The sequence below is a fragment of the Hemitrygon akajei genome, chromosome 13 (genome assembly GCF_048418815.1).
Source record: "Hemitrygon akajei chromosome 13, sHemAka1.3, whole genome shotgun sequence".
NCBI classification, from domain to species: domain Eukaryota; kingdom Metazoa; phylum Chordata; class Chondrichthyes; order Myliobatiformes; family Dasyatidae; genus Hemitrygon; species Hemitrygon akajei.
In genome coordinates this window covers 32,546,452-32,573,774 of record NC_133136.1, presented here as the reverse complement: position 1 = coordinate 32,573,774, position 27,323 = coordinate 32,546,452, and the positions used below count along the sequence as shown (strand labels likewise).

At 39.9% G+C, this 27,323-nt stretch overlaps 1 protein-coding gene across 5 annotated transcripts in view; it reads right to left on the bottom strand.

The window, feature by feature from the left end:
* The window catches only part of LOC140737748 (protein unc-13 homolog B-like), a 464,929-nt gene that overhangs the window by 126,814 nt on the left and 310,792 nt on the right, over nucleotides 1-27,323 (bottom strand). For all 5 annotated transcript variants that reach the window (XM_073064362.1, XM_073064363.1, XM_073064365.1 and 2 more), the window contains 3 exons: nucleotides 12,124-12,176; nucleotides 10,011-10,089; nucleotides 1,785-1,859 (listed from right to left, as the gene is read on the bottom strand). In XM_073064362.1, the coding sequence (XP_072920463.1) occupies nucleotides 1,785-1,859; nucleotides 10,011-10,089; nucleotides 12,124-12,176 (207 nt within the window). The remainder of the gene's footprint in view (nucleotides 1-1,784; nucleotides 1,860-10,010; nucleotides 10,090-12,123; nucleotides 12,177-27,323) is intronic.

Sequence of the window (27,323 nt, the reverse complement as noted above, 5' to 3'; positions counted from 1 at the left end):
ACAGGTCTCCAAAACCAGATCTCCATTTAACTAATTATGTGACTTTTAAAACCAATTAGCTGCACCAGTAATGATTTTGGTGTGTCATATTAAAGGGGTGAATACTTGATGCAAACAATTATTTTATGTTTTATGTCTGGAATTAATTTAGATCACTTTGTAGAGATCTGTTTTCACTTTGACATGAAAGAGACTTTTTCCTGTTGATCACTGTCAAAAAAGCCAAATTAAATCCACTGTGATTCAATGTTGCAAAACAATAAAACATGAAAACTTCCAAGAGGGTGAATACTTTTTATAAGCACAGTATACTTGGAAGTAGTTCTTTGTAAAATTGTAAACTTTTCTGTATTTTTCTCTTGCACTGTTCTCATTTTAGTTATTCTAAATCCCATCCATCTTATTCTCCAGTAACCAGCTTGAATAAGAAACTTGCCATGTGGTGAATACAGTTCATCATGCCACTGGTCAAAGAACTGACTTTCTCATTTGCTGTACAATTATAGTTTCTTATTACTTTTACTGTAATAAAAGATGAATAAATGTTGAAACAGAATATCTAAAGTAGAACTTAACACCTTCATATAATTAAGGTAAAAAAAACTTGTATGACTGGTTAAAAAGGCTAGTAACTTCACTACAAACTTGCAGTTTCTGGTCCTCAACACGACCCATCTCTTGTAAAATTTGTAAATGTATGAGTTTGAAGTGCACAATGAGAAAATACAATTACTTATGAAATATTTTGATACTGTGTTGAGTTCCAACTTCAAACTTTTACACTCCCAGCTGAACCAAACACATCAACTAATCGAAGTTTAAAGTCATCATCGTTGGCATTCATACGTCTCGAAAGAAGATGGTGTGACACTTTTTCTGATGGTTCTTGGGGTTGTAACTTTGGGGCTATTTAAACTTTCTAGAGTGGCTGCAGCACACACTCTAAAGTGAGTCTCTTTCACAGCAGCTGCAAGTGAAGGAGGAAGGTGCTCTGGGTGATGCAGCTCTGGCTTTTCCTCTGGCTCTCTTATTGATAAACACCTTGGTCCTTGCTGTCTCAGCACATCGTACACCACTTTTGACTGCAGCTCTCCAAACTATCCGGTTTTCAACTGTTCCCTCCCATGTGTTGAGGTTGATGCCTGCCAGCTTCATGTCACACTTTCAGATGTCCTTGTAGCGGAGGCATGGTCTTTCTTGTGGGTGGTAACCCTCACTCAGCTCACCGTGCAGCATGTAGGTGGGAATGGGTCCATGGTCAATCCATTTGACATGGCCCAATCATCTGAGGTGTCCTGTGGCTGAGTAGTGTGTGGATGAAGAAGGTGTCAGCCCACTGCAGAACCTCTGTCTTGGTGATTCTGTCCTGCAAGGAGATGTGCAAGATGTGCCTGAGGCAGCGTAGGTGGAATGAGTTTAGCCTCTTGCCTTGGCTGATGTATGGGCATCCAACCCTCACTGGAGTAGAGCAGTGAGCACACAAGCCCGATACACACACACAGCTTGGTCTGTTTTTGTCAGCTGTCTGTTGTTCTACTCTCTTGTTCAGTCTGGCCATAACAGCTGCAGCTCTGGCAATCCTGCTGTTTACCTCTGCTTCAAGGGACAGGGAGCTGATGACGGTAGACCCAAAAAGCATCTATACATTATACAACCTTGAGATTAGTCTCCTTTCAGGCAGCCCCAACATAAGTGACTAGTGTTGAAATGTACGTGCTCACAAACAAATAATGAAGAGCAATGGGAAATGAAGTCAAAAGTAATTTTCAAGTTCTAGCTCTTACCAGATCCTCATCTTTTAAGGAAGTACGAGTAGCCATTGCAGAGGTAATGCCAGCTTTTCTTGATTGAACAAGTGACTGTAATGTAAAACCAGGTATAATATAAATGAAAGGTCAATGTAATGTTGTAGACAAAACAGGAAACATGCAGAAGAAACTCACTAAATTATACTGAATATGGATTAGGATAATATAAATTAATAACCACGTACATCTGAACTGAAAATTGTTGAATTGTTTAAGACAAAATTATCTGCACACAAGCGGCTAACCTGTGCTGCTAAAAAATTGAACCTTATTCATACAAGGTTGTTGTAAAGGATACTTTCTGAGCACAAGACCATGGAAACAGTAGGGTTTTTTCGGTACTAATTGCAATAGCTCTTCTAATGAATTTGTAGACGAATTATTTATTTGCTCCAAATCACACCATCTATGCCATTTACTGATCTGAGCTATCACATGAATGAGATGCTACACCAGGCTTTGGTGCTAAACAGAGGCAGAATAGTATGGTACAGGTTGATGGGACTTGGCAGAATAATAGTTCAACATGGACTAGATAAGCTAAAGGATCTGTTTTTGTGATGCGGTGTTCTCTGACTATGACTCTACTGTATATTTTGTGAAACACATGTAAAAATGCACCCTGATATGGGTCGACATTTTCAGAAGAATATCACAGGCAAATAAATGAACCATAAAAATACTACTAACAATAATATAAAAATTAAATCCTCGCAAGGTTTAAGTTCCACATAAGCACCTATGTGACATTAAAACTTTAAGACACCAAAAATTCTATTTGCTTACAATGTGTCAAAAAGCCAAAACTCTAAAGCCTTGAATTTTCTGCAAGGCACAACCTGGAAGTTACCTCATGACCCTTCATCTAATCTGAAATGGACCATATTGCATTGACGATCAAATGAAGGGAAACACTTACCGGTAAGTAAAAATAGTCATAGATCAACAGTGGACAAAGGTTCAAATTCCACCAAATAAATACTTATTGTTATAAATCATTTAACTATCAACTGTGAAATCAAATATGTTTAAGAATTTGCAAAAAGGGGAGGCTTTTCAATTTTTAAGGCAAGCCAGAAAAATCTATGAAAACTAATAAAAACTGTCACCCTAAAACAAGTGAAACTTTCCTGTTGTATCTGAAACTCTGATGATAACTATATGAGTCACTAAAGTTAGACGATGAGGAGAGATTGAGTTGCCTGGGACTGTACTCACTGGAATTCAGAAGGATGACAGGAGATCTTATAGAAACATATAAAATCATGAGAGATAGATAAGATAAAGGCAGGAAAGTTGTTTCCACTGGTAGGTGAGACTGGAACTAGGGGACATAGCCTCAAGATTCGGGTGAGTAAATTTAGGACAGAGATGAGGAGGAATTGCTTTTCCCAAAGAGACAGAATCAGAATCAGGTTTATTATCACCGGCATATGATGTGAAATTTATTAACTTAGCAGCAGCAGTTCATTGCAATACATAATCTAACAGAGAGAGGGAGAAAAAAATAATAAACAAGTAAACCAATTACGTATATTGAATAAATTATTTAAAAATGTGCAAAAACAGAAATACTGTTTCTTAAAATAGTGAGGTAGTGTCCAAAGCTTCAAAGTCCATTTAGGAATCAGATGACAGAGGGGAAGAAGCTGTTCCTGAAACGCTGAGTGTGTGCCTTCAGGCTTCTGTACCTCCTACCTGATGGTAACAGTGAGAAAAGGGCATGGCCTGGGTGCTGGAGGTCCTTAATAATGGACGCTGCCGTTCTGAGACACCACTTCCTAAAGATATCCTGGGTACTTTGTAGGCTAGTGCCCAAGATGGAGCTGACTAGATTTACATCCTTCTGCAGCTTCTTTCAGTCCTGTGCAGTAGCCCCTCCATACCAGACAGTGATGCGGTCTGCAGAATGCTCTCCACGATACAACTATAGAAGTTTTTGAGCGTATTTGTTGACATGCCAAATGTCTTCAAACTCCTAATGAAGTATAGCCACTGACTTGTCTTCTTTATGACTACTGTACATCAATATGTTGGGACTAGGTTAGATCCTCAGAGATCTTGATACCCAGGAACTTGAAGCTGCTCACTCTCTCCAGTTCTGATCCCTCTATGAGAATTGGTATGTGTTCCTTCGTCTTACCCTTCCTGAAGTCCACAATCAGCTCTTTCGTCTTACTGATGTTGAGTGCCAGGTTGTTGCTGCTACAGCATTCCACTAGTTGGCATATCTCACTCCTGTATGCCCTCTCATCACCACCTGAGATTCTACCAATAATGGCTGTATCATCAGCAAATTTATAGACGGTATTTGAGCTATACCTAGCCACACAGTCATGTGTGTACAGAGAGTAAAGCAGTGGGCTAAGCACACACTCCTGAGGTGCGCCAGTGTTGATCTGTGAATCTGTGGAATTTCCTGCCCAATGAAGTAGTGGAGGCTACCTCAGTAAATATATTTAAGACAAGGTTGGATAGATTTTTGCATAGTAGAGGGTTTCCCTATAACTAAGGGTTATATGGAAAAGGCAGGTAAGGTGGAGATGAGTCCATGGCTAGTTCAGCCATGACCTTATTGAACGGCAGTGCAGGCTCAACAGGCCAGGTGGCCTACTCCTGCTCCTATGTCTTGTTCTTATCTTCTTATAAGCAACTGTAAGTGTATCAAATTCAGGAATAACCAATTCATCAGTTTGTGAATGACATGAAAATAGATGGTGTGAAAAGTAAGGAAGGTTGTCTAAGGCTACAGTAGGACATAGATTAGATGGCAAGTAGGACAAAGTGTGGCAGACAGAATTAATTCTGACAAGCACAAAGTAATCTATTTTGGGAGGTTAAATAAGGATAACAGTAAATGGTAGGACACTTAAGGAATGTAAATGAACATTGGTACCTTGGGGCTCAAGTCAATCATTCCCTTAACGTGACAACACAGGTAGGTTGTGTAGTAAAAACAACAGATAATATGCTTGGTTTCGTAGGTCAAGGCATAAAATACAATAATTGGGATATCACATAGCAAATGTACAAAATGCTGATTATACTGAACTAGGAATATTGTGCATTCTGGTTGCCACCCTATAGGAAGGATGTGGTTGAACAGGAGTGTGTGCAAACCACCACAAATTTCACAACATGTGTTGATGATATTAAACCCGATTATGATTCTGAGAAGGGATTCAACAGTCTTAAAAAATTAGACTGCTTGAATTGGAGGACAAAGGAGGCTAAGGACTTACCTGATAGAAGATAATAAAATTGTAAGAGACTTAGATAGGATATATAGTTGGAATCTTCTTTTCCCCCCATGGTAGGGCTACCAAAAACAAGAAGGCATGGGTTTCAGGTGAGAGAAAAGGAGTTTTAAAGGAGGCTTCACTGGAAAGTCTTTTTTTTAATATACACACATCAAAGTGGCTAATATATTGACCTCACAGTCAGAAGAGGTGGTGAAATCAGGTACAATCACTATGTTTCAGAGATGTATAGGCAGGCACATAAATGGAGAAGAACTGATCATGGTAGGCCTGAAAGGCCCATTTCTATTTTGTACATCTCTATGACTAACACTTAGACCTACATGTGCAACTCACATCCTCAAAATTTTACAAACTTTTAAATTACATAATTAATTTATCTCCAAGCTACATACACGTTTGGGCACAAAAGGCAAAGTCACACTCCACTAGTGAGGATGGTATTCACCAAGAAAAAGAACAATACATCACTTACTAACACTACAATTTATCATGGCATTATAATTTCCTCCCAAGTATCCTTTACAGCTTGTATGTAAGTTTCACATCTCTCAAATATATTAAACTATTTAGTGTGCTAGAGCTGTTATGGAAATGCTGTAAATATGGCAAAACAAAGAAATGACAGGTTGAGAATCAACAAGCATAAAGGTCCTTTGCTGACTTAATGGGGAGATTATAGCACCACTTACCATGGCCTGGACAAAAGGAAGGTTTGCATACAAAAAAATTACAAAAATTATTGCAGGGTATAATTCTTCTTAAGTTAACAGCAATCATGTTGTGCTAGTATCACATTATTACTTCAGTCTTTTCATATCAAAGCTTATTGCTTTGATTTCAACGTGACCCACTCAGAGAGAAAGAAATGTATATGGATTGGGTGCTTGATTAATTTCACGCTTTCATTTTTTTCTTCTTACTGAATGTTTTTTAAAGAATTAGATTCTTTGCTCAATGTTTTAAATGTTCACCACGTATTGATAAAGGCAAAAAATTGACTTTTATCATTCTGAATTCAGTGCATAGAAAACCCTTTATATTCCATAACCATTGAGATTGCAATCTTTTTAACTAGCAAAAAAGCTACTCCAAATATTTTATTGGAATGCAGAATCAACAGAAGGGCAAAATAATTATTGTATCTGTTTAGCAACTTCAGACCAACAGAATTTAAATTTAAATATGCAATATTTCAGCATGTCATCTCAGCATAAGATTTCATAATGAACTGAATAACAAGCTGAAAAGAAATGTTGAGCATACAGTTGATCAAGAATAGCAGCACATTAATGTAATAGCAGACCAATTAAAAAGGACTTCACAAAGCTTAAATCATGAATATCAAACCAAATATTTAAGAAAACTTTAATTTGAATACATAAAAAAGGTGCTGCAATTGACATTAGAATCAGAAAATGAGGTCAAAGCGTATCTGAATAATTGTTGTTAATACTCAACTAAGTTTACTGGCCTGTGATGATCAGAGTGGACTCCATTTCCACCACCCAATTTCTGATGTAAATAGATTCAGTTCAATGGTGTGTTATCAGGTTTGTTATATATACAAAGGATCAATGATAAACCAAGCTTTGCCAAGCAACTGCACTCCATCCGCCATGCCCATCTGGAACTTCTGCTTGCAAGCTATTTTAATTTCCTTCCCCATTCCAAAACCAGCTGAAGTCTATCTTCAGCCTTATTCACTGCCAGGGTGAAGGCAAACACAAACAGCATGCACCAGTGATGTTGGAGGTGGAAGCTGAGAGTTTCAGATAAGATTAATTTGTCATTTGTCAGATGTACATCGAAACAGTGAAATGTGTCATTTGTGACAACAACCAACAAAGTCCGAGGATGTCCTAATGAAGGGTCTGGGCTCGAAAGTCTATTTATTTCCACAGATGCCGCCTGACCTGCTGAGATCCTCCAGTATTTTGTGTGTGTCGCTTTGAATTTCCAGCAATAGCAGAATTTCTCAGACTCAAACTCCTTTCACTGGCCATGCAAAAATAGCAATAACCAGTCTTGGCTGAATCAAGGCTGCATTCCTTCCACGGTAAGAATATCCTTTCTCAGGTTATATCATTTCCTCAGCGATTGCCATTTAAAAAAAATACAAAAAATAGCTGCCTCCTGTGACTGCCACCAACATAGCTAATCTTACATGGATTCTTAAACTATTTTTCCCATTCCTGGAGCCTGTTCAAATCATATTGGAGCTTCTTTGTATCTTCCCAGGGTTATCACTTCCATACCGCTTTGAATGGAAACCGGAAGGTTTTACCTTAAATCCTTAATACAGTGGACTCCAGTTAATTAGGCCATCAGTTACTTAGGGCAGCTGCTTATTTGGGATGACTCTCAATGAACAAAAATGCATTGAGAAAATTGCCAGGATTCCCTTAGTTTATTTGGGACACTAATTGGAGCAGAAGACTGCTGCCAAACAGATTCAAGCTAGCATCAGTTGTGCACACTTACGCGGGTATTGGATGCTGCATTGTGCTTACAGTGAACACATTTCAAATAGCATAATTTGAGTGTGTTTGTGCTCAGAGAGCAGTCAGTCCTGTCACTGATAGTTGATGAGAAATAAGCAGTAAGACAATTCCAAACTATTTTGCTCAATGCGGTGTCAAGTATTCAGGCTTGTAGATGCCAGAAACGGCCAGGGCCGTAAATGAAACAATTTCAATACTTCAACAAGTTAGGACCTACGAAGAATTTGAACATATTGGCAATCATCTTGAATGTTATAATGAAAATGATGATTTGGAGGATCAATAGCACCGTGGAAAGGCAGTCCATTATCTGAAGTAGGAGTCTGCACTGCTTTTGCTCATTACGTACACTGGATGAATTTCTCCATTGATAACTATTGGGAACTAATACACTGTACTGTAGTGCTATTAGTAGTGTTCTATTTTTGTGTTGGCATGTGGCCAAGTGGTTAAGGCATTCGTCTAGTGATCTGAAGGTCGCTAGTTTGAGCCTTGGCTGAGGCTGTGTGTGTGTCCTTGAGCAAGGCACTTAACCAGACATTGCTCTGCGATGACACCGGTGCCAAGCTGTATGGGTCCTAATGCCCTTCCCTTGGACAACATTGGTGGCGTGGAGAGGGGAGACTTGCAGCTTGGGCAACTGCTGGCCTTCCATAAAAAAACCTTGCCCAGGCTTGTGCCCTGGAAACTTTCCAAGGCGCAAATCCATGGTCTATTGAGACTAACGGAGGCCTACATATACAGTGTTCTATTTTTAATGTATTTTATTTAAATAAATAATATTACTCAGTTTGCCTTTTTTACTCCTTTTTAATTATTTCCATGTAATTTCAGCTAATTGAGCCAAAATGTACAGGTCCCGATATACTGCCTGCGCTATATATTTGTACTCTTTGTTTCCTGTTGGTTAGCCAGTTCTCTATCAACATCAGTACTTTATCCCCAATCCTATGTGATTTAATTTCAAGCTAATGATTTACATGGGGCCTTATTGAAAAGCTCCAGAAGTCCAAATGAACCACATACAGCAGTGCTTCTTCAAGTATTCTGTTTGCTACATCCTAAGAGTTCCAGCAGATCTGACAAGCATGATTTCCATTTTGTATGTCCACAATCCAGTATTTCTTCAGCAAAGGTTCTGCTCTTACATCCTTCGAAATATGCACAAAGTGCTCGAGGACCTCAGCAAGATTTCCCGCATCTGCCGAATCTCACGTTTATCCTTTATAATGCACTGACTGAATTGACTTTATTACTTACATCCTTCATATACATGAAGAGTAAAAATCTTTACATTATGTCCATCTAAATGTGCACATGTGCAATTTATAATAAATAGTATATACAACACGATAGTGAATATAACATAGAAATACAGTTGTGTCAACATGAATTAAGCAGCCTGATGGCCTGGTGGAAGAAGCTGTCCCAGAGCCTGCTGGTCCTGGCTTTTATGCTGTGGTACCGTTTCCCAGATGGTAGCAGCTGGAACAATTTGTGGTTGGGGTGACTCGGGTCCCCAATGATCCTTCAGGCCCTTTTTACACAGCTGTCTTTGTAAATGTCCTGAATAGTGGGAAGTTCACATCTACAGATGTGCTGGACTGTCTGCACCACTCTCTACAGAGTCCTGCGATTGAGGGAAGTACAGTTCCCATACCAGGCAGTGATGCAGCCAGTCAGGATGACCTCAATTGTGCCCTTATAGAAAGTTCTTGGGATTTGGGGGCCCAAACCAAACGTTTTCAACCTGAAATCAATCTATTATTTTTATTACAATTTTTAATTTATTATTGAGTAAAACTTATTTTTTCTGATAAAACATTTTCAAAGTCTGTTTTAAAGCAATGGTATAGAAATAATATGGGTTACACACCCTCATGTGCACCACATATATCATAATGAGGAACTGTGATAAAACATGTTTCCTACAAGCAGGCTTATATTAAATATATTATTGATTTTTGTAAAATGGAAATTTATACAAAGCATATGGTATATTTAGAAGGAATAAAGAAAGTAACATAAGCCCTTGGGTACTTAAACAATTGTCAAATCCAGGTGGTTGCATAAGAGGTAAATTATAGAAATCAACAGCTTTAATTGCCTGAAGTGATTCGGATATGTAAAAGATAAAGCTGTTAAATGTGCACATTAAAATTGTTGAACAGAAACACTTAATGTTACCACAAGATGCTCTAAAACATCATTTAAGCATATAGCTTTTTTGATTCATGCAATCTCATGACAGCGGTGTGCACCTTAAGCTGTTCGTACAAGGACTTTATTTTTTGAATGTCAAGTTATTCAAATTATTCCAGATGCCCAGTTTACTTAGAATTAAAAGCTGAGTGCAAAACAACATAAAAAGGAGAAATTACAGGAATAAAAACTAACAAGATGCAGATGATTGTCTGGGAAAAGAAAAAAAAACTTACCAGGTCACTAACAAGTGGGATGGGCTTTTTCTTCCGAAGGTCAGGCATACTGTCAATACCATATAGACCACCACCAGACCTGGGGGAAACAGACGAATAGTATCCTGACTTTTAACTATTGCTCTTGAAAATCAATCATATCTTTTAAATAATCATTTTTAAATATCAGTCTAACTTCATGTTACTAAGCTAGTAATCATGAGATCAGAAATAATTTCAAATTGTAACACAGCAGTTTGAAAACTAGAGACGCAGCATAGGACACAGCAGTGAAACAGAAATTCAAACCAACATGTCTATGCAGCTGTTTATCCTGGACCCAGCCTTCAGACAACTTCATATCACTATCAATTACCTTTCTGCTCCTCTCCCACCTTAATACTTGCAAGCTGCTAAGTATTCAAATTAATGTTACCAAAGCAGTCAATCCATTTGATAATGACTTCCTTATTCTCATGCTGAAATTGCACTAAATAAATAAATCAGGTAGTAAAAATGTGGTATTAATCTAAGTAATAACCACAATGCTATCAGCTTATCAATAGCAATTCAACTGCTTCACCGACAGCCTTTAGGAAAGAAAAGCAGTTGTCCTCAACATCTCTGACCCAATGAGGCTCCAGTCTTATATTTGTTGTTCGTTCTTTGGTGTCAGCAAAATCTCTCAATTAGATCCAAGCAAGCAGGAAAGACCCAATAATGCAAAGAGCACTGGCATTCTGAGAATGAGATTAAATCGTACAAGTAAAATAAAAATCCTTTCTGAACAATTCAATCATCGGCTTTTCATTCAGAGACTTTTATCAGAATGCAATCTTCACGCAGACACCATTGAGCAAGAAGCCTGAAGTCCCACTCCATCAGGTTTAAGAACAGCTACTTCCCTTCACCCATTTGGTTCTTTTTTGTAAAAGTTGTATATAACTTAAGTTTAGTTTATGTTTTTCTTAAGAATGCTGCTTATCTGTTGCTATGTGCCTATGTATACGACAAATAAACTCAACTTTGACTTTGGTTGTTAAATGATAAAAGCAGAATGAAATATCATGCAACAAAGTACGCTACATGAATACTTCCTGATGATAGTTAATAATGTTTTCGAATTCTCCTTGTTCTGATGTAACTTGAGCATAAGCAGTATATGAAAATTATAAAAGTATTGATGTTGGTAATCTAAAATAAAAACAGAAAATGCTGGAAACATTCAGCATATTAGGCACATCAACTGAAAGATCAATTTCAGCTTTTTCTGTTTTTACTTCTTACAGAAAGCACAATTATTTTACTTTGAAGAGTGCTGCTGCCATTGTGGATATTTTGCTACCCAGGAAAACACCATCATTCTGATGAAGTTTGTCTGCCATGTCCCATTTCAACAAGGAAATGATGAAGATATCAATCTTCTCTATTGCTGTTCCAATTATCACCTGATAGCATGAAAATTCCTTGCTGTTTTGATTGATATATTATCTACATCTTGCAGGAGGTTGTTCAGTTTTACTTCCTAGCTGTGGTACAACAGTGAATGTACATAACAATGTTCATTTTGTAGCTTAATGTCTTATGTGACACACAACTTAGCAACCTTTGCCCTAAGCCTCCTCTTTTTCAAATGTATCTGTGCTAAAAGGTGGATATATCATTTGTCAGTCCAAACAATATATCTCCATTCTATTACTGTCCAATGGGCCACAAAAATTGGAGTGGTACAGGGAAAAATACATTTACCTATCAGTTGGAGAAACAAGTTCTCATCACATACTGTGTCTGATAAACACGTTGAAGATAATCAGTAAAATCAGGTGACAGCTTCAATGAAACAGCACTTTCAATTTTGAATGTTTAAAATGGTTGCATTTGACATTCACAAGATTTGGCCACTTGTGTCATATCACTGATTTGTAAAAGGTCATTACTAATTTCGAAGCTTTGCTTTGTAATATGCGTTAGATAAATCATAAGTATATTTAAATTAATTTTATGTGCATCTTGAAATTTAATTTGAAAGCACATGCAACTACGAATGACGAAACTGAATAGCTTTAAATTATTATTCGGATTGATTATGCTTCTTTCCTATATTACTTATGTAGGAAATAAAATAAGTACTTGCCCTCCTTTAAACCAAGATGATTTGGATGGATCACCATCACCTCCAAGCTGAGCCTGTTAATTTTTAGAAGAGGAATAAACATTAAACAATTAGTTCAATAAACCAATCAATTTATGTTGCTCACTATACATTGCTGTTTCCAAAGGCATTAAAGCACAAATATGTGAAAACAAAGTAACCATAAAAGAATCATAAAAGACAAAAGAGGATGGTAGACACAATGCTAGGGTTTGCTTGCGAGAAGTTTAATGAGAGAGATATGCAAAATTTCCTTCATAAACTGGAAGTCAGCGTCACTTCAGAGCAGAGCTGCAGTTTAAATATATCATAGTAAAACAAACATATCATACTGCAGTAATATTCCAAAACTACTGGACTTTGTGAAAGAAATTTGTACATTCATTATGAATTCAGCAAAGAGTAAAAATCTGGACATGTACAGTTAATGGTGATTTCTAACAGTTCCACAGAACTAACAGTCTGTAAGAATTCCTGGACTATGTTTATAGTGAAGCTTAACCTATGACACCAGACCCAAGTTAGCTTTCTCTGCCCCTTGTCGCCTTATTTTCCGGATATCCATACTGAAAGGTAGAGATTTCACTGTGGGTCCGGTTTTTATTTACATGTGCCTCTCCATGTTCACTTACGAAGCTGCAGAGCATTAAAATCCCCCTTCAACAACAGTGGTACAAAAGGGAACAATTTTATCAATTTGACTAAGCATTGAATGGGTAAAATCAAGTACAGGCAGTCCCCGGGTTACGAACGAGATCCGTTCCTAAGTCTGCCTTTAAGTCAGATTTGTACATAAGTCGGAGGTACATCTGGTTTTATTTAGCGTCAGTTAGTCAAATGTTTGTCTTAGTATATAGTATATATTTTACCTTTCTATGCACATAAAACACTTAAGAAACACTTCCAAAACACTAAAGCATCTTAAACATAATAATACAGTACATCATAATAATAATAACTCAGTACAGTTGGCCCTCCTTATCCATGAAGGATTGGTTCCTGGACCCCCCCCCCCCCCCCCCCGGCAGATACCAAAAAATGCTGATGCTCAAGTCCCTTGTATAAAATGGCGTAGTATTTGGATATAACCTACGCACATCCTCCCGTATACTTTAAATCATCTCTAGATTACTTATAATACCAGATAAAATTTAAATGCTATGTAAATAGTTGTTACACTGTAATGTTTAGGGAATATTGACAAGAAAAAAAACTGTACGTGTTCCCCTTGCTCACAACACAAGCAACGAACGAACGAGACACGAGGCAAACAATGATACCTGACAGTAGTTGCTACACTGTCTTGTGTAGGGAATAAGGACGATTTGGAGGAGGCTCAATACTACACAGTAGTGCTCATAGAGACTAAGAGCTTTTTCACGTATAATTTGGCCATCGACAGGGATATTCTTCTGCAACATCTCCTCTAGCCACACACTTAATGCTTTCTCAGTCTTCGCAAGCACTTTATCATGAACCAGAGAGACCATTTTTGCCGTTGTAGGGGCAGCACTAACACTTCCACGAATTTCAGCTTCTTTCTGCTTTACTGTGCGAATGCTCGATTCGTTCTTACTGACCTTATGGCCCACTTCGGAAAGCAACATGCCACTTTTCAAAAGATCTAAGATTTCTACTTTCTCAGTGAGAGATAGCCTTTACACTCCCTCTTAGCCTTTGAGGAATTGCTTTGGCCACCTAATTGCTTTTTAGGAGCCATTTTTTCACAGGAACAAAGTAGTGAATGAACGATGCTCGAACAACAAGTGCTGGAAGAGCACTTCCAGGTTTTCTCAATTCATGGTAGGTTTAATTCGCGCATGCGGAACTTGCGGATAAGGAGGGCCAACTGTAATAATAAAAGTAACTACATACGGTTCCATTGATGTCTTGCATACCGGAAGGGGCATTTGTGAGGTAACATTACGTTAGACCTGGTGCTGGAGAGTCAAGATTTGATTCTGCTGCTGGGGGGTGGGGGGGAGCGGTTTACTACTGAAGTCAATTTCTTAAAGTAGGCATCAAGCGAGGCTTGTACAGAGCTTTTCTTTTTCTCGTCATAAATGGCCTTGTAGCAGCTGAGGTCCTCAGTAACTGCATGGTAAACTTTGGTGAACCTCTCTGTATTAGAATCTTGCTCGTCTAACTTTGCTATCCCTGCTTCAATGAGATGAAAGGCTTCAGCTAACTCTTTTGTCACAAACTTTATCGGTTCTGGAGTTCCTAGGTCCCAGTCTTCTTCTTCCTCAAATGCTATCATCTGCTGCTCTAATTCCATAATGTCTTCACTGGTCAGTCCTTAGGCATGGGAGTCGAGTAACTCTACAACATCATTTTCACTGATGTCTAACTGCAGTTCATTACCAATATCAACCACAGCTTGCCTGGCTTTGGCGATGTCGTCAGCTGTAAATCCCTGAAAAACATGCGTGGATTGGGGGCACAATTTAAGCCAAATACAAAGTTACACACTCAACACAGTGTTAACGGCAACATGATCCAACTTAAAATGGTGGACAGCATTCTCCTTCCTTGAGGCGCCGAACCGCTGAAGCCGTGCAATGTTTTCATGAGCGTCGCAAAGTAGTGCATGCGTTCGTTATTATGAACCATTGTATTTAACTTGAATTTTCAATATAATAGCCTTTATAGCAGTCCGTTCATAAGTACAAGTTATCCATAAGTCAGACGTTCGTAACCCAGGTACAGCCAGTAACAACAATCTGGCATTTATCTGGTACAAGGCATTTAAGTCTGGTGACCCAGGTCTGTACAGAAAAACTACGTATGACTTGCAGAGGTCTATTTCAAGAGCAAAAAACAATTCCAAGCAAGGCCAGAGGTGACAACTCTGCATGTCAACTCTGGCAGAGTTTGCAGTTCTTTACTTCCTACAAAACAAATAGCATGAATGGCAGCGATGCTTCACGACCAGATGAGCTCAATGCCTTTTATTCCTACTTTAAAAGGAAGAATATAGCTACATCTGCGAAGATCCCTGCTGCACCCAGTGACCCTGTGATCTCTGTCTCAGAGGCTGATGTCAGGCTGTCTTTTAGGAGGGAGACCCTCACAAGGTGGCAGGTCCTGATGAACCTGGCAAGGCTCTGACCAACTGGCTGGAGTATTCAAGGACATTTTCAGCCTCTCACTGTTATGGTTGGAACTTCCCACCTGCTTCAAAAAGGCAACAAATATACCAGGGCCAAAGAAGTGTAGTGTGAGCTGCCTTAATGACTATCGTCCAGCAGCACTCACATCTATGGTGATGAAACATTTTGAGAGTTTGGTCAAGGCTAGAATCATCTCCTGCCTCAGCAAGGATCTGGACCCACTGCAATTTGCCTATCACCACAATAGGTTTATAACGGACACAATCTCAATGTCTCTTTACACAGCCCTAAATCACCTGGCTAATACAACCACTTATGTCAGGATGCTATTCGTTGACCATAGCTTAGTGTTTAACACTATCATTCCCATTGTCCTGATCAATAAGCTTCAGAACCTAGGCCTCTGTACCTCCCTCTGCAACTGGATCCTCAACTTCCTAACTGGAAGACCACAATCTGTGCGAATTCATAATAATAACTCCTCCTCGCTGACGATTAACACTAGTGCATCTCAGGGATATGTGATTAGCCCACTGCTCTACTCTCTCTATACCCATGACTATGTGGCTAGGTATAGCTCAAATGACATCTATAAATCTGCCGAAGATACAACCATTGTTGGCAGAATCTCACTTGGAGATGTAGCATACAGGAGCGAGCTACACCAGCTAGTTGAGTGGTGTCACAGCAAGAAACTTGCACTCAAAGTCAGTAAGACGAAAGAGCTGATTGTGGACTTTGGGAAAGGTAAGATGACGGAACACAAGCCAATCCTCATAAAGAGAACAGAAGTGGAGAGAGTGAGCAATTTCATGTTCTTGGGTGTCAAGATCTCTGAGGATCTAACCTGGTCTCAACATACTGATGCAGCTATAAAGAAGGCAAGACAGCAGCTATATTTTATTAGGAGTTTTGAAGAGATTTGGTTTGGCAACAAAAACACTTGAAAACTTCTATAAGTGTACCATGAAGAGCAATCTGATAAGCTGTATCACTATCTTGTTATGAGGGGGAAGGGGCTACTGCACAGGACCAAAAGAAGCTACAGAAAGTTGTAAAATTAGTCAGCTGCATCTTGGTTACTAGCCTCTGCAGTATCCAAGAAATCTTCACAGAGTGGTGCCTCAGAAAGGTAGTGTCCATTATTAAAGACCCATCACCCAGGACATGCCCTCTTTCCAATGTTACCGCCAGGTAAGAGGTATGGAAGCCCAAAGGCACGCACTCAGTGATTTAGGAATAGCTTTTTTCCTTCTGCATCTGATTCCTAAATGGACATTGATCCCATGAACACTACTTCACTTTTTTACATATAATTGCACTCTATGTTTTGCACTTTTATATATATGGATTTTGAAATGTCTGTTCAATTTTATGATGTTCTAAGGTATTATTCACTTACATAAGTGTTTCATGAACAAAACCTTCACTCAGCACTAAGCTGATTCTTCAATAATTCTGAATTACACAAATTGAAAAAAGTACACACTTTTGCACATGTTAATAAAGCGATGGTAACTAGTAATGTGGTGAGAAAACACATGGAATTGCAGTCATATCAGGTTCATTATTATCTATATCTGGATACCGAGGTGAAGAAATTTAAAAATGAGAAATGATTTAAATTGTCGCTCTGCTGCACACCATTCTACAAAACAAAAGCAAAAATAACATTTTAATTCCACAAGTTCATATAATTAAATGCAAGTAACACTCTGCCTTTGTTGAGTTTTATTCTTTCTTTTCCTCACAAGTGACAGCAAATTGTTTCCAGGGTCCCTGTAACCAATGTTGAATTCAGCCAGTCTGAAACAAAATCTGCAATTTAAAATAAAATCAATGTCCTCCTTTGTAGCCACATCACCCAGACTGTGGTTGGAATTAGGAGGAAAATGCCTGAGAAGCTGAGGGAGGGAAGGCACCCTCACAGCATTTAAAAACCATCAGAAGAGGGTTGAGAGGAAAAAAAATAAAGATGCCATGATTGAAGGGCGGAGCAGTCTCAATGGACCAAATGACCTAATTCTGCTCCTATGCCATGGGGACTGTCCCTACATACCTCCCCATTTACTTTTCCTGGTTCCAAAGACTTCATGTTTGTCTATAAAGAGGAGGCATGTTCATCAAAGACTTGGCATATCTCCAAGTGGCTCCACAAAAAGGTATTCCTTTCAGTATTTGAGGGGACCTATTTTCTCTCTAGTTACACTCTTTTTCTTAATATATTCATCTTTTTGGATTTTATTTAATCTTCTCTACCAAAGTTATCTTTTGTAACCCAACTTTTAGCCCTCATGATTTCCTTCTTGTGTACACTTCTGCATACTTTACACTCTTCCACAGATTCCCTTGATTCCTACTACCCGTACCTGACTCATGCCTTCCTCTTTACCCTGGCCTGAGCCTCTGCATCGTCATCCAGGATGCCCTACTCCTAGCAGCCTTATCCCTTGGCCATGTGACAAGAAAGGTCATGGAGAAAGATGGAAACATGAATCTCAAAGCTACAATTCAGGACACACAGTAAATGGCAAACAACCACATCAGAAACTATGCACCGCCTCTAGCAACACCAGCCCCAATCATTCACCATCTGTTCTATCTGTGGAAGAGTTGAATTTACCATATTGGCCTCATAAGGCACCTCAGAACCCACAAAACTGAAATAAAAGCAAGTCAACCTTGATCCTAAAGGACCAACTAAAATGAAGATCTGGGACATATCATGCACAAAGAGAACTAGCCCCATCTCTGTTGATTCATAGATCATCAGTACCAGGATGCCCTGACTTGAGCACATGAGAGGGATTAGAAAATCCATAGGATAATTCAAGTACTGAAAAAAATTAATCATAATTTCACAGCACTGGTAAAACTAGTGTTTGTGAAAGAGGAGCCCAACCTCTTGGGAAAACAGTGGAGTGGTGAAAAGAATAGAATATGCATGACAAGCATTAATAAATGTCTCAGCCTTGGAGCTGCTGGATATAGACAGGTGCTTCATTTACACTGTGGTAATAAGAAATCACTACACAGCAGTTTAGAAACATATCACTCTACCAAAAGGTCAGGGGGAAACTCTGATTACACAGCCTGGGGAATAAGGGCTAGTTGAGTGATGATAAAAAATGGATAAATCATTCTTCTTAACTGCCACGTTCTGACTGCACTGGGGAATACCAGCAAACTGAGATCCACGTCAGACAGTACTGGGCTGAAAGGGAAGCAGACTTCATTCACAAAGACATGGTAGCAATTTCCAAAACATATTTAAATTGTTGGCATGCCTTCGGTATTGTGCACAAGTACATGACATGCAGGCCAAAGGCACAAGAAGTGACATCAGTGAAAGGTTATGCTAATGTTTGTAATTTCTGGTAGAAGTGACAGGACTTCCAACAGAGTTTGCAGTTCCAAAGATCAGACTCCACCTTAAAACCAACGATCCCATCCAACAAGAGAACCAATGGGCAGATAAGGCAGCGAAAGATGCTAACAGCAACAGATCCCCAACTTTTGTGTCATTGGCTCTGAAAAAAATCATGTTATAAGGCTGCGTGAAGATACACCCCAGGAAGAGAAAAATGAATTGGAAAAAAGGGGGCTGTAGCAGTGAACTGATATTTTACATGGGGAGGGAAGAATATAGTGTGGAATTTGAAAAATACATTCCACAGGACCAACCACCAAGGAAAGAACATGGTGTCTTGTGGTATATTTGGTGATAACCGGAAATGGACTAGGATACTGTCAAATGCAGTCAGAGACTTTTTTTAATGAAACAATGCAGTCAATGCCTTCAGGTTTAAATTGGCTAATCAATCAAAGTCTAAAGATTCCTGGAAAAGTTACAGATCAATTTTCCAGAGCCCAACATAATAGTCGAGGGTTAAGAAATATTGCCTTGCAATCATGGATGTGGATGCAGACTGCTCTGCCTGACCTGTAGCAACAAATATGAACAAAGAAGTAAAAGCTAGATGGGGAAATCCCCTTCAAAAGTGATGAGAACGATATGCCAGCTGCTATGGATAAAATAGAAGCTTCATATACTTTATCATCCCCAAGCCTTTGGGCAAGGTGGATCAGAAAAACTGGATATTAAAGACTGTCACAATAAAGAGCATAGAACAGACTGGCAAAAGATGGGTACATGTTCCTCCTATAAACTTTATGCAAGTAAGAACAATCCCTGACAAGACTGAAACTGGATGAACAGACTTGTAGGACCATGAGGCTCCCAGGTGGATCTCCTACCTTTAGTGAAGATAAAGTGCCAATAAGAGATAGGATATGGAGGCATTTTGTTACATTTTATTTTTATTTAGAGATACAACATGGTACTAGGCCCTTCCAGTTCAACAAGCCCCTGCCACTCAATTACACCTATGTGGACAATTATCCTTCTAACCCTTTCTGCACCTTTGGAACGCGAGAAGAAACCAGAGCACCTGGAGGAAAATCATGCTGTCACAGGAAGGACCATGCTGTTATAGACAGTAGTAGAACTCAATCCGAGTCAGTGGGGTTGTAATAGTTTTACACTAACCGCTACGTTACCATGCTACATTTATTGTGAGACTAATTGAAAGCATTAAGGAATGGTAACAGGAAATAATAGAAGGGGTGAGGAAACAAAGTTTCTGGGAATTTCCAAAATGAGACACAAAATATTGATAGAAAGATCTCCTGGTTGGTTCTGGGTTGACTTAAGGTAACAACAGCTATATTGCCATATTGATTATAAGGATGAACGATATGAGTCTGCCTAGCTGTAGAAAGGGAGAAATAGGTGGAAACCTTGAGATTTACAAAGCTTCATCTCTGATCAATCTACTTCTGCCAAGAGGAAAACAAACAGCAGTTGTCCTGATATTATACTGTACTTCAGACAGGCTCAATGGCATACTTATAGTTATAGCAACCACTATTCCTCCACTGCAAGATCAGCTAGGGTATTCCCAAACCAAAATCTACAAATGAACTAAGAGGTTCACTCCCTATTCAAGTCCACATCAATGCCAAGAAATAATGCCACTCTAAAATCAAGTCCAGGACCAGCCATCAGTTGCGGGAGGGCTTACGTGCTGCAACTGGTTATTGCTGACAATAGTACATCTCATCCTGACAAGCTAAATGCATTCTATGCAGATTTTGATTAGAAGAGAAATATTATGTCACCACCACACTGACACTGTGCACAGCTTGTATCCACGACCAACATTGCAGACAGCAGAACAATTTTCTAGAGAGTGAACCCATGAAAAGGACCATGGCCCACCAAATCACCACTGATGCAACCATTTGGTTTAGAAGTCACATAATTAGTTAAATGGAGATCACCATGTGCAGTCAAGGTGTTTCAATTGATTGTAGTAAAAATACACCTGTAGCTGGAAGGTCCAATTGCTGGTGAGTCAGTATCCTGGCAAAAACTACACCATGAAGACAAAAGAACACTCCAAGAAACTCCACAAAAAGATTATTGAAAACCACAAGTCAGAAGATGGATACAAGAACATCTCCAAACCACTGAATATCTCTTGGAAGACAGTTAAGTCTATCATTAAGAAATGGAAAGAATATGGCACAGCTGTAAATCTACCCGGAACAGTCCGTGTCCAGAAACTGAGTGAGCGTTCAAGAAGGGGACTAGCAAGGAAGGCCACCAAGAGACATATAGCAATTCTGGACGAATTTCAAGCTTCAGTGGCTCAGACGGGAGAGACTGCACATACAACTGTTGCCCAGGTGCTTCACCAGTCGCAGCTTAATGTGAGAATGGCAAAGAGAAAGCCACTGTTAGAAAAAAAACTCACATGAAATCTCGGCTAGAGTTTGCCAGAAGGCATGTGGGAGGCTCTGACGTCAAATGGAAGAAGGATCTATGGTCTGATGAAACCAAAATTGAGCCTTTTGGCCATCAGACTGAATGCTATGTTTGGCATAAACCAAATGTTGTATGTCATCCAAAACACACCATCCTTACCGTGAAGCATGGTGGTGGCTGCAGCAGGCCCTGGAAGTCTGGCAAAGGTAGAGGGCAAAATGAATGCAACAAAATACAGGGAAATCCTGGAGGAAAACCTGATGCAGTCGCAAGAGAACTGCAGCTTGGGAGAAGATTTGTTTTCCAGCAAGACAATGACCTCAAAAGCATAAAGCCAAAGCTACACAGGAATGGCTTAAAAACAACAAAGTTAATATCCTGGACTGGCAAAGTCAGAGTTCAGATCTCAATCCAATTCAGAATTTATAGCTGGATTTGAAAACGGCTGTTCACTCATGATCCACATGCAATCTGACAGAGCGTGAACAGTTTTGTAAAGAAGAATGGAGGAAAAGATTGCAGTGTCCACATGTGCAAAGCTGAGAGACCTGTCCACACAGATTCAAGGCTGTTATTGCTGTCAAAGGTACTTCTACTAAATACTGACTTGAAGGGGCTGAGTAATTCTGTAATCAATCATTTTGTGTTTTATATTTGTAATTAATTTAGATCACTGAGATCTGTTTTGTCTTTGACACTAAGTTATCTTTTTCTGTTGATCAGTGTCAAAAAAGCCAAATTAAATCCACTGTAATTGAATACTATAAAACAATAAAATATGAAAACTTTCAAGGGGTTGAATACTTTGTATAGGCACTGTATTAATTTACAAGAAGAAATACTGGGACGTATGCTCACCTGCAACTAGGGTGTGTGGAAAACATGACGATGTTCTTGATGATAAAACTGCAAGACCAATTAAAATGTGCACATCTGGGAAAGTACAAGCTGGAAATCACCGGGGATGTACTATTATACCAGATGAACTCTAAGGGTGCATGTTGATGTGCATGTCCAGATGGCTGAGTATATAACCCTCTGCAACCACCTGTCATCCTGCACATTGGAAGCACCATACCAGGCTTTGATGCAAACAGAAAAAACACACACCACCGTAGATCTCTAGAATTTTATAAGAGTCTTGGGTGGCATGCCAAACCTCCCCCAAACTCCCTATGAAGTAGAGCTGCTGTCATGTCTGTTTCATGATTGTATTGACGTGCTGGGTCCAGGACAGATCCTCCAAGATGTTGATACCGAGAAACATATTTGCTCAACTTTTCCACGGCTGATCTCTCAATGAGCACAGGTACACGTTCCCCTCACTACCCTTTCATGAAGTCTACAATCAATTCCTTGGTCTTGCTGAAGGTGAGTCTCAGGTTGTTGTGACAACACCCAACCAGCCAATCCATCTCACTCCTGTACACCTCCTTGCTGTCATCTGAATTTTTACCAATAACAGTGATGCCATCTGCAAACTTGCAGATGGTGTTTTGGCTGTGCTTGACCACACTGCCATAAGTGTAGAGAGATTAGGGTTGTAGGCTAAGCACATGCCCATGTGGTACACCTCTGTTGACTGCCAGTGAGGAGGATATTCATCACTGATCTGTACTGACTATGGTATCTCGATGAGATTGTTGAGGATCCAGTTGCAAAGGGATGCATGTAGGGCCAGGTTTTGAAGCTTGGTGATTAATACTGAGGGGACAATGGTAAACAGCAGCTTGACATATATTTTGCTGTTGTCTAGGTTCTCCAAAGCACAGTGGAGTCAGTGTGATTCCATCTGCTGTAGACCTGTTGCAGCATCAACATTCCTGTTGCAGGAATTGCAGTGAGTTCAGACCCTTGGTTAGGCAGGAGTTAATTCCAACCATGATCAACATCTTGAAGCATTTCATTATTGTACACGTGAGTACCACCAGTCAAAGGTCGTTGAGGCAGCTCACCCTGCTCTTCTTGGGTGCCAGTATATTGATGTTCCTTTGAAGCAGTGAGAGGTTGAAGATACCCTTAAACACTCCAGTCAGTTTGTCAGAACTGGTCTTCAATACCTGGGCAAGTATACGATCAAGGCCTGGTGGCTTGCAGATTTAACTGTCTTGAAGGATGTTTTGACATATCAGCCTCTGAGATAGAGGTCACAGGGTAACTGGGTGCTTGGGGATTCACACAGGTGTAGTGCTATTTCAAAGCCTGCATGGAAGGCGTTCAACTTATTGGGGAGTGAAACATCACTGCCATTTATATTGTGATATTTTGCCTCATTGGAAGTAATAGCATGCAAGCCATGCCATAGTTGTCATGTATCCATTTGTGTCTCTAATTTCACACAGAAATGGATTTTTCACTTTCATAAAGGCTGTCCATATGTTGTACCTGGACTTCTTGGAGGATTCGGGATTTCAGGTCTTGAATGCACAGATCTAGCCCTCAGCAGACCACAAATCTCATTTATCCCAGCTATCTCTCCTCCACCCTCTCAGTTCTGATGTGGGGTCTCAACTGAATGTGTCAACCATCCTTTTGCCTTTGATGCCACTTGACCCACTGAATTCTTTCAGAATTTTTTTTTTTTTTGGGTCCCAGATTCCACCATCAGCAGTCTCTCGAGTCTACACTAGAGAGAAATTTATCAAATGGAGCTTGGGTACCCCTTGTCTGTCAGAGAAATCAGTCCACGGACCAGAATAGGGAAACCCACAGTGGAAATAGTTAAACTGCAATTTGAAGACATTTACCTATAGAACGTGAAATGAATGAAGTAAAGACATTAAAATTAATAGTGGATGGAAACAAACTAAACACTGAAACAATGACAATGGGGAAGTAAAAAAGGACATCATCACCAGTCACGACAGCAAATAATGTAAAGACATCTGCTAGAAATCTACATTATGAAATTAAGACCATAAAACCATAAGGTATAGGAGCAGAAATAGGCCATTTGGTCCATCAGGTCTGCTCTGCCATTTCATCATGGCTGATCCAGTTTTCCTCTCAGCCCCAGTCTCCTGCCTTCTCCCCATATACCTTCATGTCCTGACTATTCAAGAATCTATCCACCTCTGCCTTAAACATACATAAAGACTTGGCCTCCATAGCTGCCTGTGACAAAGAATTCCACAGATTCACCACTCTATGGCTAAAGAAATTCCTCATCATCTCCATTCTAAAAGGATACCCCTCTATTCTGAGGCTGTGTCATCTAATCTTAGACACGCCCACCATAAGAAACATCCTTCCTTCCATTTATAAGAAAAGCCACTACGTGTCAACTTGAGAGACATTAATGAGAGCTTTCCCATCATGAGCACAAACAAATCTTTGAAAATCTGAATTCCTCAATTTTGTGGATAGCTTTTGTCCCACAGTATCTTAAAAGAAAATTACCTGCCAAGTTCCCATTTCTAATTAGCGCACTCTGAGTCTCTTTAAATAACCTCAGTTACCAACTTCCAAAGAAGAAATAAATTCTCTGACATGAAGAAATGCCAATGAAGCTGCATTTTATCTGTCAGACTGATAAAGATTCTTGCCATGTGTCTGATGAGCAGCCAACTTTCTCACATCATATATTAAAAACAAACATTTTAATTTTGTCAACCATCTGTTCTTAAGTAACACAAAAATCTCAATTTTCTGAATTTCATTCATTTTAGGTCTACAAGGAAGCTGGAGTTCATATAATGTAATTGGCACACAACTTATGAAAACTAAAGTATTAATAAAAGATTGTGAACAAATATTTTTAAAGTTTGTAATGAAATTACGTTTTGAACTCAATGTTATTTCAATTAAATCATTTATTTCAACTAAACTATTAAATCACAAATTGCTGAAATTTATTTTTTACAAAATATTTATTCAAATCAATATTCTGATTTGCAACATTTACATGAATAGGCTTAGCAAAAGTAACCCAAGATGCAACTACTGGACCTAGTAAATTTTTTAAAAAACCCTTTGAGCTTTCTTCACAAATTAATGACCTTGTTGTTATGATACAATATATAAATCTGCACAAAGCTATTTTTATATTCTTCAATCAATTTTAAGAAGAGTACTATACATGCTTGTGTTGAATGAGAGCTTCAACAAATGTGGATGGTGCTGGACTATTGCATATGGTTGCAATCCAGAAGGAAATGTTATGTTCCATCACTAAAATTAGATATTATAAACTGATGAGAGATCTTGACAAGGATGGTTGGACCTAAATGCTGGAATCGAGACAGTGTCAAACTGAAACAAGAACTGAGCAAAAAACAAAACGCGAGACAGTATCTCTAGTTAGGCTTATGATTGAGCACCGAACCTTAGCTCAGGTGCTCCTGAAATAGTCAATTCCTGGTACCGAAAACATGATTGCCAATTAGCGGGACTGTCCTGAACCCTTAAAGGGGCCACACCAGCTATCCATACTCTGGAGAGTAGTTCATCTAAATTCCAGAAGCTGGGAGCATCCCATAACAGGACACCCACCCCTATGGCCAACGCTTGACAGCCCTGTCTGCTTAGAAAGGTGTTGATCGTAGTCGAGGATGAGAGCTGAATCCAAGATGTCTGTATCAGGCAATTAGCACCTCTTCCTGGATTCAAATCTTTCCAGTCCATAAGGTATTGCTGAACATCCTGACCAACAATCTTCTCACCATGAAAACCAGTCCCCCCTTGATAAACCTGGGTGGCGATGAGGCTGGTGGTGGTGGGGCTAAAATGCTGGTGCAGACAGGTTTTAATTTAGAGATGTGCAAGGTGGGATTGACCCGTAACGTCTTGGGGAACTGGAAGGCATAAGCCACCGGGTTTACTTTCTCGGAACTTGGAAGGGTCCAATGAACTTGGGTGCCAACTTTCCAGATTCTACCTGGAGAGGAAAATCATGAGCAAACAGGCAGACCAGCTGCCCAGGCTGTTCAGTGAGTCCCTGCCTTCCCCATTGGTTCGCCTTGGTTTCTGCCTTCCAGGTAGAGGCCAGCAAAATCTCTCTTGCCCTAATCCATTTTTGCTTGCAGCACTGGATGAGACCTTTGGCCACAGGGAGCCCACCGTCAGCCTCCTGTTCCGGAAAAAGAGACAGAGCTTAACCGAACTGGCACTCAAATGGTGACAACCCATGCACCGAGTGCTGTAAAGTGTTGTGGGTTACCTCTGCCCACATCAATAGGTCGCAGCACTCGTCTGCTCTTTCTGAGACCAGGCATCCTAGGATACGTTCTAAATTTTGGTTAGTCCACTCCATCTGGCCATTGGATTGCGGGTGAAACCCAGAGGAAAGATTTGCTGTTACCCCTATCAGCTTACAGAATGTCCTCCAGAAATGTGACACGAATTGTGAACCACAATCCAAGACAATGTCCACCGGGAAAACATGGATTCTGAAGACCTGGTCCAGGACAATCTTGGCCATCTCCACTGTGGAGTCCTTGGAGGAACAGAATGCCCAAGGCTTCCCTGCTCCAACTACTCTCTTGTGGCAAAGTTTGGAACTCAATAGCATGGTTGGTCACTGACTGACTTCACTGGTGCATCTTCATCAGAAAGTCCAAGGTTCTTTTTGCGGTGGAAGGATGATAAAACACCTTTCTCATGCTAGCCATGAATTCCTCCGAATCGGCACAAATCTCCAACCTTTGTTCCTGATGCACGGAGGCCCAGGCAAGGCACTCCTGGTCAGGAGTTAGATCATGAAGGCCGCTTTTCCACACGTTGAAGGGAATTGGGATGGCTAGACTTCGAACTCCAATAAGCAATGAGTGAAGAAGCCACAGCAAGAACCCAGGACTTCGTTGGATTTCTCCGGTGTCGGAAGATGTACAGGTTCCACAGAGTGACTGACAGCCTCACCCAGGAGACTGATAGCTGGTAGACGGCATTCTGGAGACTGTGTATCTCCAAGTTCTCCCTGGTAATCCTCTCGCTGTGGCTGGCCACAGTGCCTGAGAGACTCTGAGAGCCTGCTGGATCCATGTTGGCTCAATCAGGCTGTGACGAGAAACTTTGACAAAGATGATGTGGGCCAAAGTGCTGGAGTATCCGAGGCTGGAATGGAGACACACTGTCAAGCTGGAATGAGAACTGAACACAAACAAAACACTAGATGGTGTTTTTAGTTAGGCTTATCATTGAGCACTGAACCCCAGTTCAGATGTTCCTTAAATACTCAATTCTTGGTGCCCAAAACATGATTGCCAATTAGTGGGACCGTCCTGAACCCTTAAAAGAGCTGC